Consider the following 17,769-nt stretch of genomic DNA (forward strand, 5'->3'; position numbering starts at 1 on the left):
TGACTTCCCTTGACACCAAAGCTACATTTGACCGAGTGTGGCATCAAGGAGCCCTAGCAAAACTGGAGTCAATGGGAATCAGGGAGAAAACTCTCTGCTGGTTGGAGTCATATTTAGCACAAAGGAAGATGGTTGTGGTTGTTGGAGGTCAGTCACCTCAGCTCCAGGACATCACTGCAGGAGTTCCTCAGGATAGTGTCCTTGACCCAACCATCTTCAGCTGCTTCATCATTAATGACCTTCCTTTCATCATAAGTTCAGAAGTGGGGATGTTCGCTGATGATTGCACGATGTTCAGCATCGTTCGCAAAGGAGAGAATCTATCTCCACTTCGAGAGGCAAGGTTTGATCAGGGATAGTCGGCATGGCTTTGTCAGAGGGAGGTCATGCCTAACAAATTGGTTGAATTTTTTGAGGAGGTAACCAGGTGTATAGATGAGGGTAGTGCAGTTGATGTAGTTTATATGGATTTCAGCAAAGCCTTTGACAAGGTGCCACATGGGAGACTTATAAAGAAGGCAAATGCACATGGGATACAGGATAATTTGATGAGGTGGATTCAAAATTGGCTTAGTTGTAGGAGACACAGAGTGATGACAGAAGGATGCTTTAGTGACTGGAAGGTAGTGTCCAGTGGCGTACCACAGGGGTCTATGCTGGGTCCCCTATTATTTGTCATTTATATAAACGACATAGATGACTATGTGGGGGATAGGATTAGTAAGTTTGCGGATGACACAAAGATTGGCTGGGTGGTTAACAGTGAGGTTGAGTGCCTTGGGCTACAGGAAGATATAGACGGGATGGCCAAATGGGCAGATAAGTGGCAGATGGAATTTAACCCTGAAAAGTGTGAGGTGATACACTTTGGAAGGAGTAATTTGACAAGGAAGTATTCAATGAACAGCATGACACTAGGAAGTTCTGAGGAACAAAGGGACCTTAGCGTGCATGTCCATAGATCTCTGAAGGCGGAGGGGCATGTTAGTGGGGTGGTGAAAAATGCATATGGGACACTTGCCTTTATCATTCGAAGCAAAGATTACAAAAGTAGGGAGGTCATGTTGGAGTTGTACAGAACCTTGGTGAGCCCACAGCTGGAGTACTGTGTGCAGTTCTGGTCGCCACAATATAGGAAAGATGTGATTGCACTGGAGGGGGTGCAGAGGAGATGTTGCCTGGGATGAAACATTTAAGTTATGAAGAGAGATTGGATAGACTTCGGTTGTTTTCATTGGAGCAGAGAAGACTAAGGGGCGACCTGATTGAGGTGTACAAGATTATGAGCGGCATGCACAGGGTGGATAGGGAGCAGCTGTTCCCCTTAGTTGAAGGGTCAGTCATGAAGGGACAAAAGTTCAAGGTGAGGGGCAGGAGGTTTAGGGGGCAAGTGAGGAAAAGCCTTTTTACCCAGAGGGTGGTGACGGTCTGGAATGCACTGCCTGTGAGGGTGGTGGTGCCTCAGATCATTTAAAAAGTACCTGGTTGAGCACTTGGCACGTCATAACATTCAAGGCTATGGGCCAAGTGCTGGTAAATGGGATTAGGTAGGTAAGTCAGGTGTTTCTCATGTGTTGGTGCAGACCCGATGGGCCAAAGGGCTTCTTCTGCACTGTGAGATTCTGTGATCCTTGGATACTGAAGCAGTCCATGTCCAAATGCAGCAGAACCTGGATAATGTCCAGGCTTGGGCTGACAAGTGGCAAGCAACTTTTGTGCCACACGAGTGTCAGGCATTGACCATCCCCAACAAGAGAGAATCTAACCATCACCCCTTGACATTCAATGGCATTACCATCACTGAATCCCCCACTATCAATATCCTGGGGATTACATTTGACCAGGAACTGAACTGGACTAGCCATATACTGTGACTCCACGAGCAGGTCAGAGGCTAGGAATCCTGCGCCGAGTAACTCACCTCCTGACTCCCCACCATCTAAAAGGCACAAGTCAAGAGTGTGAGGGAATACTCCCCATTGCCTGGATGAGTACAGCTCCCACAACACTCCAGAAGCTTGACACCATCCAGGATAAAGCAGCACGCTTGATTGACACCTCATCCACAAACATTCACTCCCTCCACCACTAAAGCACCGTCGTGGCAATGTGTACCATCTACAAGATGCACTGCAGGAATTCACCAAGGCTCCTTAGACAGCACCTTCCAAACCCACAACCACTACCATCTAGAAGGACAAGGGCAGCAGATAGATGGGAACACCACCACCTGGAAGTTCCCCTCCAAGCCACTCACCATCCTGACTTGGAAATATATCGCCGTACCTTCACTGTCGCTGGGTCAAAATCCTGGAGCTCCCTTCATAACAGCAACGCAGGTGTACCTGCACCACATGGACTGCTGCGGTTCAAGAAGGCAGCTTACCACCATCTTCCCGAGGGCAATTAGGGATGGGCAATAAATGCTGGCCTAGCCCACATCCCATAAATGAATAAAAAAAAAAGAAAAGTTAGGGCTTATCCATTCAAGTGAATTTTCAACAGCATATTAGATAAATTCTGTTTGTTGCCAAACAACACCTCTGGCATTGAGAATGTACTTTTACAAGTGTGGAGTCTCATTCCTATAGATTTTAATTATTGTTGAAGGTTTTATAAGACCTTTTTTTTAACTTTGTGTCCCTCTCATTTCTCTCTCAAATACATCTTTAGTTCCCTTTCTTACTTTCACATTCTGTGCATGATTTTGCATTGAAATAAATCTTCTAATTGCCACTTCCTGGTTTGAACTTTTGTATGTCTTAGTAAGGATTCTTTAGCCTGTTTAGTTTAAGAGACATTGGTGGAATTTAGTGGAGCCTGCTGGAGTGGGCAAGATGGTGTGTGGGCCCAGAGAATGAAGCTGGAGGCCTTGCGCCTGACTCCCAGTAGCAGGAAAACAGTCCCATATTTAGTGACTGGCGGGAATGGGCAGATCGCTGCAGGAATAAAATTAGGCTTGTTAATGCACCACTGAAAACCAATTATCCTGAGCCTACTCGGATTTAATGGTTGGTCAGGGATTAAATGAGACTTGCACGTATCTCCATCTCCAGTAGCTCCACTAAGCCACCTAGCAAACTCTGGTTTGCAGTGGTCTACCAGAGGGGGCCTCTTGTCCAGTGGATCTTGGTGCCAGATCAAGGAATCAAGAAGGGAGAAGGGCCACTGAGATCCAACTCTCTGCCCTTCTGACCACCTTCCACTTCTCCTCCCCCCCTCCCTCCCGCCCCATATTGTCAGTGACTCTACCCCGCGATCTCCTTCCTGCTCCACTAACCTTTTTCCCAAATCCAGCTTTGATCCCTGGTGAAGGCCCCAGTGTGTTCCTGACAATAGCCACCTCACCCAGTGATGCTGCCAATAAAGGAGAGCTGCCAGTGGAGCAAATTTCCACCTTCTGGGGGCTTAATCCGATATGACGCCTGATGCTGTCCAAGCAAGTGCCTACTTACCTTGTAATTGCATCAGGCTTCCTGTGGCAAGCCAACACTGGTTTTCCAACTAGTTTTCCACAACTAAATTCCGCTCATGATATTGCTTTCCTTGTTCACACAGGTCCAAGATCCCATGTGTAGGGCAGCAGACTGAAATGGATTTTTAATTACCTTAAGTTTGAGCACAAAAACCCACAAATTTTCCATGGTAAGCAGTAAGAAGGGTGTGTACAACCATGACTGATGGTGTTGGGGCTATACTATTTGATAGTAGGTGGCGGTTACTTTCTGTGTCAACAGCTTTTTTGACAGCAGTTTCCAAAACCTCTATTCAGTGCCTAATTGTTTGAGAACAGTAATTTTGAAATCTGTTTGGGTGATTATAAAACTGGGTTGACCAGGGGCAGGACTTGGTACAGAATGCGTTTTGGCTAGTGGGGTCCAGGGTTCGTGGATTTTGTGCAGGTTGGACTTTAAGTGACTGGCAGAGTCTAGTTGTGAAAGTGTGGATGAGGTTTTCAAATAGCTATAGATCAGAGGGACCAATTGGGTGGACACTATTGCAGAGATGTAAATAGGTGATCTTGTGATTAACTTGATATAGGGCTTTAAACTCCATTCCCAATCAAATAGGATAAATTGGATATTGTTGAGTTTGGGATGGGTGCCCTGATATTGAATAGTATTGGGGCTGTGCTTATAGCAGTGATATAGAAGCGTGAAGTGTCTTTCACTGTGTATTTACAAAACCTCAGCTCTGTGTCTCCTGGTTGGCCAGTTTGTATACTGGATATTTCAATATTACAGTTCTGGATATTTCCAACATCTGAAATAAAAACAAAAAATTTTGGAAAATCTCCACAGGTCTGGCTGCATCTGTGGAGAGAGAAACAGAGTCAATGTTTTGAGTCCATATGACTCTTCTTCAGAGCTGAAAACCCCAGTTAAGTTGTTGGAACATTGTGATACCAGCCAGGAAGCTGAAATAATCCACCCTTGTTCTATATGAGAAAAATTCCCCTGTGTGTCCAGAGGCTCTGCGTTCCTGCTACTGGGAGTCAGACGAAAGGCTTCCCGCTTCATTTCCACACACCATCTTGCCCACTACAGCGGGCTGCACTAAATTCCACCCATGTCCCTTAACTAAACAGGCTAAAGAATTCTTACTAAGACATACAAAAGTTTAAACCAGGAAGTGGCAGTTAGAATATGCATTCTTCAAACCTCCTGCATGAGTTTAATGCTATCTCAGACTTCCTACATTGCAAAGTGTGGGCTTAAATTTAGCATATATTCTAGATTCAAGGTCTTCAGGAATTTTTCCTGCTCTTGTCTATTTTGCATGTAAAATCCATGCAGGTTTAAAAACTATACTGAATGACCAGTACTAGCACCTGCTTTCTATAAAAAATACAAGGTGACCTAAGTAGTTGTACCTTCATTCTTCAATTCCAGATAAATGGCTTCACATTGCTTGAAACCCAATATTCAGAATGCTTGTTTCCAGTAGCCCCAATTCATTTGAGATATTAAAGTATTTTTCTGATCCAACTCATACTAATTAGTTTAAGAACAAAAATGTAAGGTATAAGCAATAAAAGATGATATATTCTGGAGAATGCTGGTAATTAACTCAGGTTATCAATTGTAGTAATGGATTGGAACTCGACTCATTTAAACTATGGTTGTTTTTGTGAAGATTTTCGATTTGCGTGAATGTACTTTTTGCTGCTTATCAGTGTCATGTGGATCTTGGGGTTATATGGACAGCATGCACACTGATAATGAATTTAGATGGTCTCTAGAGATGTAAATTTGCATCTTGTGCACCAATTTAGCTTATTTTTTCCCCAGAAACCTCATCTAACTCAGTCTACAGATTACATGACAGCAACTTTAGAATTTTATTTACCACACACTTCCTCCTTCTTCCCTTTCCATAGAGTTAATTGGATTTCTTTTTCTGGAATTTAGATTTGTATTATAAACCTGTCCCTAAACTACTTAATTGGAATCAACTGAGATTCGGCCCTATGAGGGCAGAGTTGGTACATGCTCTGTGGCTTGGAGATTAGCAAGATCGCTGGTACAGTTTATTTTCCATACTGTGTTATCTGTTTTTAGCCAGAGCAGTGGCGAAGGCAGCCAAGTCTGATGGATAAAAGCAAAATACTGTGGATACGGAAATCTGAAATAAAAGCAGAAAATGCAGGAAAAATTTAGCAGGTCTGGCAGCCTCTGTGGAGGGAGAAACAGACTTAACGTTTCAAGTCCATATGACTGAAGAAGAGTCATATGGACTTGAAGCGTTAACTTTGCTTCGCCCTCCACAGATGCTGCCAGACCTGAGTTTTTCCAGCGTTTTCTGTTCAAACCTGATGGATAGTGCTTGTGTGGTCAGTGAGATAGATTTTAAAATGGAGCCTGAACTGTGATGACCCACATGGTCTGCCAGCACACAATCTAGATTCGCACGAGGAATCGCTAATTGACTGAGCACCAAGTTCCTCCTTCAGAAGGATAGGATCTTTTAGAAAGAAATTTGGGGGAAGTTATGTTCTACTCAGGGACTTCCCAATGCCCATAAAGAATATAACTACTGTCACAGTAGAACTGAAGTAGATTTTCCGTGAGCTGTTTTTCTGTCTTGCAGATTGTATAAATTTTGTAAAAGTTGATGCTGTGACGGTTCAAGAAGAACACCGTATCAAGATGGGTCCTGAGGTTGAAGAAGAAACATTTTCTTTAGTGGTAGGCCAGATTTTCCATTTTGCATTCTCAAAAATTTATTTTTCAAAAGCGAAATAAGATGAAAAAAATACAGACTAGGTCAGTTGACATCTGGAAACAACAATAACAGGTTGATGTTTCAAATGTTTATCATTTTTCAGAAGTTTTGACGATTTGCTGATTTACTAACTACTTATCCTCTCCATTGCAACCGTTTTTTCCACTCTCATAACATCACCTGCCTCTGCCTTGCCTCAGTCTATCTGCTATCAAGATCTCAACTAGGCCTTTGTCACCTCTGAACTTGAGTGACCCAATGCTCCACTGGACAGCTTTTTACCCTCCATAAACTTCAGCTCGTCCAATCCTGGATCAAGTCTGATTTACCTGTCACCCCTATGCTTATAGACCTCCATCTACTTTTGATCTGCCAACACTTCAGTTTAAAATTCTCACCTTCATATTTAAATCTTATCACCTCTCCCTACCTCTGTAAATTTCTTCAGCTTTACAATTTTACCAAGAATCTTCTGTCCCTCCAACTCTGGCCTTGTGTGGGCCCACTTTCCCATGCTTGTTGGCTGTGCCATCAAGAGTCTCGGCCTTACAATTTGGAATTTCCTTTCTAAACCTCTCTGCCTAGCCCCAGCTCCCTCTCTCCTTCTAAGACCTTCCTAAAAATCCATTGCTTCGACCAAGCTTTTAGTTCCCCATCCTATTATCTCCTTTTATTCAGCATCATTTAATTTTCTGATTATGCTTTTATGCCTTGGGATATTTTTCTCTATTAAAGGTACTATTTAATTCCAAGTTGCTCTTGCAATAGAGTTCATTGCTTTGTAGTTTCGAGGTTGTTCATTCTGCTGTAATTCATAAGATCAGGATAGAATTGAAAGACTTATTTTTGTATTGAAAGTACTTAAACTCTATTCTTGAAAAAAATGAGGACAGCTACATTCATTGATTCTGATGCAATGTATTTTCTAAGGTGGAGAATGACCATGTTGAAGAGCAATCCAGAAATAATTCGTTAGACATATACCAGAAACTTGGTTTCTACTCATCAATGAGTATTGATGAAAAGATTAAGCAATTCCAAATCTTCCTCACCACTGTACTGATGAGTGATTTGGTGAGTATTAATGTAATACAAAAAAAACCCTTTTCACGCATTTTACTGTGTCCAGTGCTTCCCCTGAATAGTGTATATGTCATGTATAGAGAGATGAATCTGAAAGAGTTTGGCTTTTGGTAACCCAAAGTATGCTGCTTTATCCTTGTAATGTTTCTTGAATCTTATCATAGAGGAAGGCCTATGAAAATAAGTGCTAAGATTGGAAATTTTTACAAAAGGAACCGCTAACTTGTCTATATGTCATTCACCCGGGTCCCATTCTGGTCATATTAAAAGCGCAATTGGACAAAGCAAAAATGTTAGAAACTTCGGGGATTGGGGGGGGCTGCGGGGTGTGGATTTTCATGTTGTAGGTGGGAATCGGGAGGCGGGACTAATCCGGAATCTCAAGACTGCCAGCAGTTGGGGTCTTCTGGGGTTCAGGCCCAAGGTGGAAATGGAGGTGAACCAAGCTCAGGACAAGTTAAAAAATTTGATCCCAAAAAGTCTTAGTCCACTGCTGGCTCACCTAATATACAGTTGAACCTTCCTCACTTTAAACCACCCTTCTCATCGTCCTCATGCCCTCATCCATTATCCATTTTGTGAACAGAACTCATCCACTTGCCTGGATGAAGCTCGACACCATCCAGGACAAAGCTCCCCGTCCACTAACCTATGCATTCACTCTCTCCACAACTGATGGACAGTGGGAATAATGTGTACTATATATATAATGGACTGCAGCAAATCATCAAGGCTCCTTTGCCAGCACTATCCAAACCTGTTACCTCTACCACCTAGGGCAAGAGCAGCAAGAAGCATCACCACCTGCAAGTTCCCCTCCAAGCCACATACTATCCTGGCTTGAAACTATATCCCTGTTCCTTCATTGGCGCTGTATCAGAATCCTGGAACTGCCTTCCTAACAGCACCATGGGTGTAGCTACACTACATAGACTACAGTGGTTCAAGAAGCTCACCACCACCTTCTCAAAGGCAATTAAAGATGGGCAACCAATGCTGGCTTTGTAGCAATGTCCACATCCCATGAAAGAATTAAAAAAAGTATGGAATTGGTTTGTTGAGTCAGTTGAGAAAGTGATGTTAGTGATGATTTATTCTACAAATGATTTTAGTGCAGAAGCAATATATGTACTTATATGTCTGTAATTATGTATAGATAGGATGCCTGGAGCTTAGATTTTTTTTGTCTAATCATTTTTGCCAACAAGACCAGGAATATTAATAAATGCCAGCAGCCCTGCACTTGCATTTCAAAGTCCACCTCTTTTACCCCTGCCCCCACTTCTTCACATGTCCCCATATTCCTTGATTAACTAAATTGTTAGGTGAATACACTGCATGGGGAACTGAACCATACATACCAGTTTCATCCTTAGTTAGTACTCAGAGGTTAGGGGTGCTCCAATTGAAGACAGTACAGCTTAATTAAGGGCAGCGAGAAAAAAAAACAGCCAGGGTTCTCTGTCCTGATCACTACCCAGTAACTTTTGCTGGAAGTGTATATAGACATTGGGTGAAGGGGGAGGGTAATACCTTCATCATATAGCTTCTTATTACATCCTTCCTGCTTAAAGATTTGCTACTCAGGCAAGGTGATGGAGACAACCAGAGTGGTGGAATTTTTATCACAACAATGCTGAGAACTGGAGAAAATTAAATTTGTTTTTTTAAGCACCACCTTTTCTGTCAAACCATAAGCGTTGGAGAGAGATAACAGCTGTGGCTCAGTGATAGCACTCTTGCACCATATTCAGAAGGCTGTAGGTTCATGTCCCAAACCAGAAACTTCAGCACGTAGGCTGACACTTCAGGCATGTACAGGGGGAGTACTACACTTTCAGAGATGCCGTCAGCTGCATATGACATTGAACTGAGACTCTGCCTGCCCTCACAGGTGGATCACAAAGATCTGAAGGCACTGTTCAAAGGAAAGCAGAGGTGTTTTCCTATATTTCCTGGCCAATATTTATCGCAAAAGCAGGTTAATTGGTCATTATCCCATTGTTGCTTGTGTACAAATTGGCTGCTCAGTTTCCTACATTACAACTGTAAATACCCTTGAAAAGTACTTGATTGGCTGTAAAGCAGTTTGGGTGTCCTGCAGTCATGTAATGCGCTATATATTTATTTTCTTGCAGAAGTTTGTAGAAAAACAATTCTGCAGATTAATTCTATTCCTATGTTTCTTGCTCTTAGGTGCGACAGCTAAGTGAAGTACAATATCTTTTACTATTGCATTACTTCGTTATGACTCTCTGTTCTAGAGGCCAGGCACAGGTACATTTTTATTCCATTAAAATTCATTTCAAACTGTTGAGGTTTACCCATTAGTAGGCTGTTACTTCCAAATCCAAATGCTTTGTTTTATAGTATCCAAGATTTTAGGAGAGCTTAAACAAAGGTTCGATGAAGTACTGCCAATGAGTGTTTACATTTTTACTGAAACATAAAAGGATTGTGTGCTAAACTGTGTTAACATTTGACAGCAACATGTATTTTATGTATCGCCTCTAGTGTAAACAAAAATGTCACAGGGCACTTCACAGATGGATAATAGGACACAAATGAATGCTGACTGAGATACTGAAAGGGTTGACTAAAAGCTTTACTTATGATGTGGATTTTAAGGAAGGCCACTGAAGCAGATGGAGCTGAAGAGCTTTAAGAGCATAGCATTTAGATGGCTGCTGGTATGATCATCAAGAAAGGGGAGGAAGGGATGCACAAGAGGTCAGAGTTGCGGGGGATGGGGTCGTAGGACTGGAGGACGTTAGAGATGGGAGCAGGGTTGTGAGACCATGAAGCAAATTAAATACAAAGATGAGAATTTTAAATTGGGGGTAGAGTTTTAAATAAGATGAAGTTTATAGAGGATGGAAGGCCAACCAGGAAAACATTTAGAATAGTTCATTCTGGACAATATAAAAGCATATCAATGATTTCCTAGCTGGCCGTACCATTTCCCATCCACCATAAATTTCGGTTCACCTCAAATTCTGTTGCCCACTGTTAATATGGCAATCAACTTGTTAAAAACAATTGCTAGTTAAACAGGTGATGAGCATTGATTATCCTATCTAAATAGAATAAAAAGATACAGCTGGAATGCTTTGTGTGGAAGTTACTTGGAAGTTAGTAGTACTGAAGAGTTGTCTTGAAAATAATCTTTCTTAAACCAAAAGACCAGCCTGGATTAATTTTTCCACCACAACCTCACATTTAGTCCCAACTCACATTCTCTGTCATTGCCTAACAATGACTCAATTTGAAATTAATATTTTTGTATTCAAATCCTTTCATAGCCTTCCCCCTTCTACTCAATGTGACCATAAGACGTAGGAGCAGAAATTAGGCCATTCAGCCCATCGAGTTTGTTCTGCCGTTCAATCATGGCTGATAAGTTTCTCAAAACAATTTTCCCGCCTTCTCCCCATAACCTTTGATCCCCTTACCAATCAAGAACCTATCTATCTCGGTCTTAAATACACTCAATGACCTGGCCTCCACAGCCTTCTTTGGCAATGAATCTCCATAGATTCACCACTCTCTGGATAAAGAAGTTTCTCCTCATCTCTGTTCTAAAAGGCCTTCCCTTTACTCGAGGCTGTGCCCTCGGGTCCTAGTCTCTCCTACTAATGGAAACATCTTCCCCATGTCCACTCCATCCAGGCCTTTCAGTATTCTGTAAGTTTCAATCAGATCCCCCCACATCCTTCTAAACTCCATCGAGTATAGACTCAGAGTCCTCAAACATTCTTCATATGTTAAGCCTTTCATTCCTGGGATCATTCTTGTGAACCTCCTCTGGACCCTCTCCAGGGCCAGCACATCCTTCCTGAGATACGGGGCCCAAAATTGCTCACAATATTCTAAATGTGGTCTGACCAGAGCCTTATAAAGCCTCAGCAGCACATCCCTGTTTTTATATTCTAGACCTCTTGAAATAAATGCCAACATTGCATTTGCCTTCCTAACTACCGACTCAACCTGCAAGTTAACCTTAAGAGAATCCTGGACTAGGACTCCCAAGTCCCATTGCACTCCAGATTTCTGAATTCTCTCCCCATTTAGAAAATAGTCTATGCCTCTATTCTTCCTACCAAAGTGCATGACCTCACACTTCCCCACATTGTATTCCATTTGCCCCTTCTTTTCCCATTCTCCTAATCTGTCTAAATCCTTCTGCAGCCTCCCCGCCTCCTCAATACTACCTGTCCCTCCATCTATCTTTGTATCATCTGCAAACTTAGCCTGAATGCCCTCAGTTCCTTCATCTAGATCATTAATGTATAAAGTGGAAAGTTGTGGTCCCAACACTGACCCCTGCGGAACTCCATTAGTAACCTCCTACAAGCCCTCCAAGATTTTTAACATTGGTCAAATTTGGCTTTTTGAGCATTCCCCTATTTTCTTTGCTCCACAATTGAAAGCTGTTGTCAGCTGTCTAGGCCCCAAGTACTAGAATTATGTCTCTATACACCTCTCCTCCTTTAATATGATCCTTTAAAACCTACCCCTTTGACCAAGTTTGTCACTTGTCCCTAATAATAGAGTTTGTAATATTAATTAACATGAAATGGAATTTTGCCAGATACTCTGAACTTGTTTTTCTAATAGTGGCACCTAGCAAAATGCTTCAAAATCATCTCTAAATGCTTTTAGTGTTGTCATGGAATGGAGAGGCGGAGTGACCAAAGGTCTGCAAGATATAATGTCAAGTCCCCACTTAACATTTTCTGAAAGTGCCATATCCCACAAATACTGAAGATGACCTGGTAGTTCGTTTTCAGGGTATCTAAGGATTGACAATAAATAGGCTCTTGTCAACACTATCCACATCCTTGAAACAAATAATAATTGTAGGACCAGTAATAGTGAGTAGAATTGACAATTAGAATGCTACAGGTAATAGAGTTCTTATGAAGAAAAGTTGAACAGGGAAAGATTATTGGTAAGGTGGAATGTATCCTGTATTCAACATTGCAAGTTATCTGACCACTTTCTACAAAATTGTTCCTGATTGCTATTGTAATATGGATTCTTTAGATGTTACCGTGATGAGATCTTGAGACTTGTGTATTTAAACATGACCTGTTTATTGTTAACATTTAATTATTTACAGATCCCAGATTGCTGTCATGCATGGTGCTGTTGCCTCCATACAGACCGGTTCCAGAGTGTTCTCTCTAGACTGTAATCTCAGTCTATTACCATGTGACTCAATACATCACACTGTGGGCGTTGCTATTCTCCAGTTCCACATTAACCCTTGCTCTGTCGAAAACCTTTACATTACAATGGCATCCATCCCATGCTACGATATCCCCCTTTCTTCTCCAAAGTAAACTTTCCTCCCTTCCAATGGCGTTTAACTGTTTATAATACTTTCTTTACTTGCTATCCTTGCTCCCCCACCTCAAGTCTCTGTCTTTACAAATTCATAAGGTCCTGAGGCTTGACAGTTCTTCCACATTTGGGTCTGTCACATTTGGAGGAAAGGAAGTAGTACTCTGTGTTTCTGGTACTTGGCTATCTCCATTTGATTCGCTTTTTACGCTCCTTCAAGTAGCGTTTCTCTTTATTAACGAATTGTCTGCTTTTTTCAGACACGGTGGGTTTGTCCTGTTCCTTCTGAGGAGAATGTTCATTCCTAGAGTCGACACGAATTTTCCTTTTCTGTGGTGTCCACCATGTTTTTGCCGGACATACATGGTTTGCAGATGGAACTTTCATTTCCACTTGTTTTACAATTTCAGCCAAACACTTATTTGCTGTTTCATTTTCAAATCCTTTTGCAAGCTTATGAATCTTCTCATTCGGCTCAGCTTTTTCTTCTTCTAGCACCTTGTGCTTCAGTGTCGGAGTACGTTTTATGATCTCATGGCTGTGTTTTCTTTCTCTCTCGGCAACAGAACTTCATCTTTGTCCTTCATTTTGGTTGAACTGTTAGCCAGGTCTGTCCCCAGCAAAGTCTTGTCTTGTTTCAGTTGTTTAATTGTGCAATTCATTGCTTCATTATCCTCTTGCAGTTGAAAAGTTGTACGCCTTTTCCTTTCAAAGTCATCTCTTTTTTATTCAACTGCTTCTCCAGCGCTTCAGTCTGTTTCTTGTAGCTTTTGGCTTCCTCCTGGAATATAGAACATTGCTGAGTCTTCTCTGCCAACTGGTTCTTCAGTTTGTTCAGGGTTTGTTCCACAACTTTGAGCTTTAAATATCAAAGCCTTTTAATATCTTGCCAAATGTTGTCTAATATTGATCTATATATTGGCTATGGTAACTGCTCCAGCAAATGAATCAAACGTGAATAAAAACTTATCAACTTGTACTTCTTTTGATTCCTTTCTTAATCTTGTAGTTCTTCTGTAAACTAAAAATTGTCTTTTCCAAGACTCCCACTCTTTTTTGTCTGACTTAGTCCTTTTCTTAGCACAAATGGATCTGGTTCATCTAATCTTCCATATGTGGCTGGTTTTTCCTTTTGTAGTTGCCGCTTTAAGTATCGTTATGGCTTTAAGAGCTGTCAATGCAGTCACTTTTTTTTTCTCTCAGGTTGTTTCTGCAGCTGCCAGTTTCTCTGTCTGATTTTACTGCACTTTTTCGATTTTGGCAGCCTCTCTGGCGATCGCGCGTTTCAGTTTTTTGAAAAAAAATGTGAAGAAAATGCTGTAGCGTTTCTTTTTTGGGCGCTAAAAATTGATTTTGTGGCAACTCTTTCCTGTTTTGTTTCACTCTGTGCATCCTTTGCATTTTGAATGTGTCCCACACATTTTGAATGTCCCGCGCTCCGAGAGTTTTGGCGGGTGCGCGCTTCTTTAAAAAAAAATGTTGCCAGCTGTCAACTCTGCAGTGATTTCTTCTTTTAAACTCTGCAAGTTTTCTTTTTCTTACTGTGCCTTGCAGGTTTCTCTCTTACCTGATTGTTTTTTAAACCTCTGTGCAGTGTGGCCACCGGTGGCTGCAATCTGCTGAGCTCTGGGACTGCCACCTATTACATAATGTAACTGCAGCTTGTTTTTTAGAACTTTGCTCACCCTCCCGTCTCATGAACTGTGTCAATCAGGTTCTTGCAATTTACTGTAATGAACTTCCACTCACTCTGGCGGATTCCTCAGTTCCAAGCCTGTAATGAATTTTCTTCAAGTTTCCTTCTTCGGTGCACATGTCTCTAGTTTGGCTTCAGCTGCTGTTAGTTTTTCATACCTTGGCATACTGTTCTGGGTTCATTGTTTAAAATGCTTCCACTTTTCAGGTCACCGTTGATGTGATGTCTTTTAGGAGCTCCCACCACTGCCAACGCATGTTGTAATATGCGGATAGTGCTGACATCCCACAGCTGCCAGCCAGGTTCTTTAGATGTCTCAATGATGTGATCTTGAGACTTGTATATTTAAATATATTTAATGGGCAAAAGAATCAGAGGCAACATGAGTATTTATCCTATTTACCTTTGAAGTTACTATCGACAACCTTTCAGGCACTGCATTCCAGATCACACCAACTCGCTATGAGGGGGGAAAAAAATGTTTCCTCATGTTGCCTCTGCTTCTCTTGTTGATCAACTTAAACTTGTGTCCTCTGGTTGCTAACCCTCATGATACTAGAAACAAGTTAAAACCACTCATGATTTGAACACTTCTATGAAACCTCCCTGCTTCAACAGTCTCTCCAAATGACTGAAGTCCCTCATCCCTGCTACCAAATCTCTTTTGCACCTTCTCTAAGACTTTGACATCTTGCCAAAAGTCCATGGTTACACCATCTGCAGCTTGCTCAACACACCAGTAATGTTTCAGCGACATTGGATGCCATGCACTCTATTGCAACAGGCCCCATGATGCAGAGAGCCACCTTCTTTCTGAAGGGCTTACAAGATGCGAGTGTCCTTATTGTTCTATTTTGCTCTCGCTTCCATCCTGTTCTGAACAAGACCAGGAAGAATGTGTTGCACTGTGTTAGGGCGATGTGCCTGCCATAGCTGAATAGCTGGAGGTATAGCTGGTGAGAGGTAGGTGTGAGGCTGGCAGTGTTGGAAGATACATGTGGGTGAAGTATAGTATGTGGATGTAAGATGTGAGTCCTGAGTGCCAGGGGCTGCTGATGGGTGTGAGGTGTATTGAGCAGCATCAGAGGCTGTAGGGGCAGGAAATGTCATGTGAGGACGTATTCACTAATGTTGACTATCTGTGCGAGGTCCCTGGACATCTATAGTCACAACTGACAAGTGCATAGGTTCAGACACTGAGAAATGGCCACCTGATCTTAATTCCTTCTGAAGGTTGACCTTAAAGGGCTTCTGCCCCCTGCGAAATCATGGTATTTCTCCTCTTGTTCACCTCCTGTTCACCTACACCACTAAGGCCTCCAGTGCCACATCAGCAACCCTGAAGCCTCCCCTTTTGCCCTGGTGTTCCATTTTCCTTGTTTAGAATTGCAGCAGTAATACTCAGCAGCAGCCTCCTGCCATTCAGTGCAGCTTCCCTTTAAGAGACACCTTTAAGAACAGACAGTTGGCTACTCCATATGCTCGCAGCACAGCACTGTTCAGCTCCCCAATGAGCAAAGAGACAGCAAGCAATACACAGAGGCAGCCAGTAGTGCAACAGCTGCTCGGCCCTAAGCTGCAATCATGGAAACAAGTGGGCTGTACTGAATTTGTCTGCTGCCCACCTCCACTGGAACCAGTGCAGGCAGATCATGAATTACACTCATTTATTGGCATTATTTGGATTTTAGCCCGCGGTTCCTGGAGATTTTGTGTTATTTGCTTTGCAGCCATTTTATGTAATTTTATCTCTGTAGGATCTGTCTGAAGCTGAAAAGCAGATTAAGACAATTGAAAAAATGACAAAGGAGACACCAGAATGTCAGAGTTTTCTGTACATAGCCTATCATTCATTAGGCTGTTTATACTACAAACAAAATAGGTAAGGAATCTGAGCTCTGAAAAAGGGTCATATAGACTCAAAATGTTTACTCTGTTTCTCTCTCCACAGATGCTGTCAGACCTGCTGAGCTTTTCCAGCATTTTCTGTTTTTATTTCAGATTGCCAGCATCCGTAGTATTTTGCTTTTAATCTGAGTTTGAAATTGGATATTAAAATTAAATACACATGCAGGAATTTACCTGCATTGGAAACAAACATTGTGTTTGAATGAGATCATCTGAACATGCCTGTGTCGTACTTATGCCCTGTTTTGTATACTTGTATGTTTTGTGATATTAATTTACATTTCTGGGTTTGTTTCATGTGTGGTGGGGGCTGGGGGGCAGGACCTTAAGAAAGAAATCAAGTTTTCTTCCTATGTAGAATAACATATACTATAATAAAATTAGCTTAACAGTACAGAAGTTAGTATTAATCTCTTTATATTCTGTGAATGTATTAAGACACAAGACAACCATTGAAAAGATTTACTTATGCTATTGTAAGATATATTTTGTTCAAACCATTATTTTGGATATTAGAAGTTTCAGTTACTGAGGAAGAAAATGTGCATCAATAAAAAATGTTGTAAGAAATAATTTTTGGGGAAAAGCCATCCTATATCCCATTCATGCAATTACAGTGTAGTAAGTTTAGATAGATAAAATCTGTTTTAAGTGTGGCTTTAGGAATTTATAATGTTAGATGTTTATGTATAAATGTGGTATTGGGAAGCATGTTTTAGTAGACTGGAAGTGCTTGCTTTCAGTGAAAGTGCAACACTTCAAATATGCAATTCAGCGTTAAATATCTGTTACTATAAGGCATTAAAGCTGTGGGGCATCAAGGCATTCAAGCTTAATTTAATGAACTAGCCAAGATTAGCCTGCTTTGAAAATTGCAAACCCAGGGGAAGGAATTGCAATGTATGATAAATCATGAAGATTATCCTTGATGTGACCAGAGCTATTCATCTCTTCCCCAAGCCCTAATGTCCAAAATAATTTAAACTGCTGATGATGCAGCAGTTTTTTAAATCATTTTTTAAAAGCATATTTTTTAACACAAGAATTAGGAATAGGCCATTTGGCCCCTCAAGCCTGCTACGCCATTTGATAAAATTATTGAGTTATGGCCTCAACTCCACTTTCAATTGATTACCCCTGCGTAACCTTTGACTCCCTTTTCGATCAAAAATTTAACTTGGCTTTGAATATATGCAATAGGTTAGAACTTGACAACTTAATTTTCTACCCCTAATGCTCTCTGGGGAAGAGAATTCCAAAGTCATAAATGGGAGACCCCTAATTTTTAAACTGTGTCCCCTAACTCTTGACATCCTCTCAGCATCAACCCTGTCAAATCCCCTCAGGATCTTATATACTTCAATAAGATCATCCTTCATTCTTCTAAACTCCAATGGGTACAGGCTGAATCTTTTCTCATATGCAACCCCTTCATCTCAGGAATCAGTCAAATGAGCTTTCTCTGAACTGCTTCTGATGCAGTTATATCCTTTCTTAAGTGAGGAGGCCAA

General features: G+C 41.5%; 1 protein-coding gene across 10 annotated transcripts in view; it reads left to right on the forward strand.

The window, feature by feature from the left end:
• The window catches only part of LOC121290548 (E3 ubiquitin-protein ligase DZIP3-like), a 107,354-nt gene that overhangs the window by 13,461 nt on the left and 76,124 nt on the right, over nucleotides 1–17,769 (forward strand). For 9 of the 10 annotated variants that reach the window (XM_041211055.1, XM_041211056.1, XM_041211059.1 and 6 more), the window contains exons 2-5: nucleotides 6,091–6,188; nucleotides 7,156–7,299; nucleotides 9,505–9,585; nucleotides 16,108–16,232. In XM_041211055.1, the coding sequence (XP_041066989.1) occupies nucleotides 6,091–6,188; nucleotides 7,156–7,299; nucleotides 9,505–9,585; nucleotides 16,108–16,232 (448 nt within the window). Of the gene's footprint in view, nucleotides 1–3,558; nucleotides 3,646–6,090; nucleotides 6,189–7,155; nucleotides 7,300–9,504; nucleotides 9,586–16,107; nucleotides 16,233–17,769 lie in introns of those variants that run through there. The other variant, XM_041211060.1, reaches the window with a different exon arrangement.

Source organism: Carcharodon carcharias, chromosome 18, assembly GCF_017639515.1.
Source record: "Carcharodon carcharias isolate sCarCar2 chromosome 18, sCarCar2.pri, whole genome shotgun sequence".
Lineage (NCBI taxonomy): Eukaryota > Metazoa > Chordata > Chondrichthyes > Lamniformes > Lamnidae > Carcharodon > Carcharodon carcharias.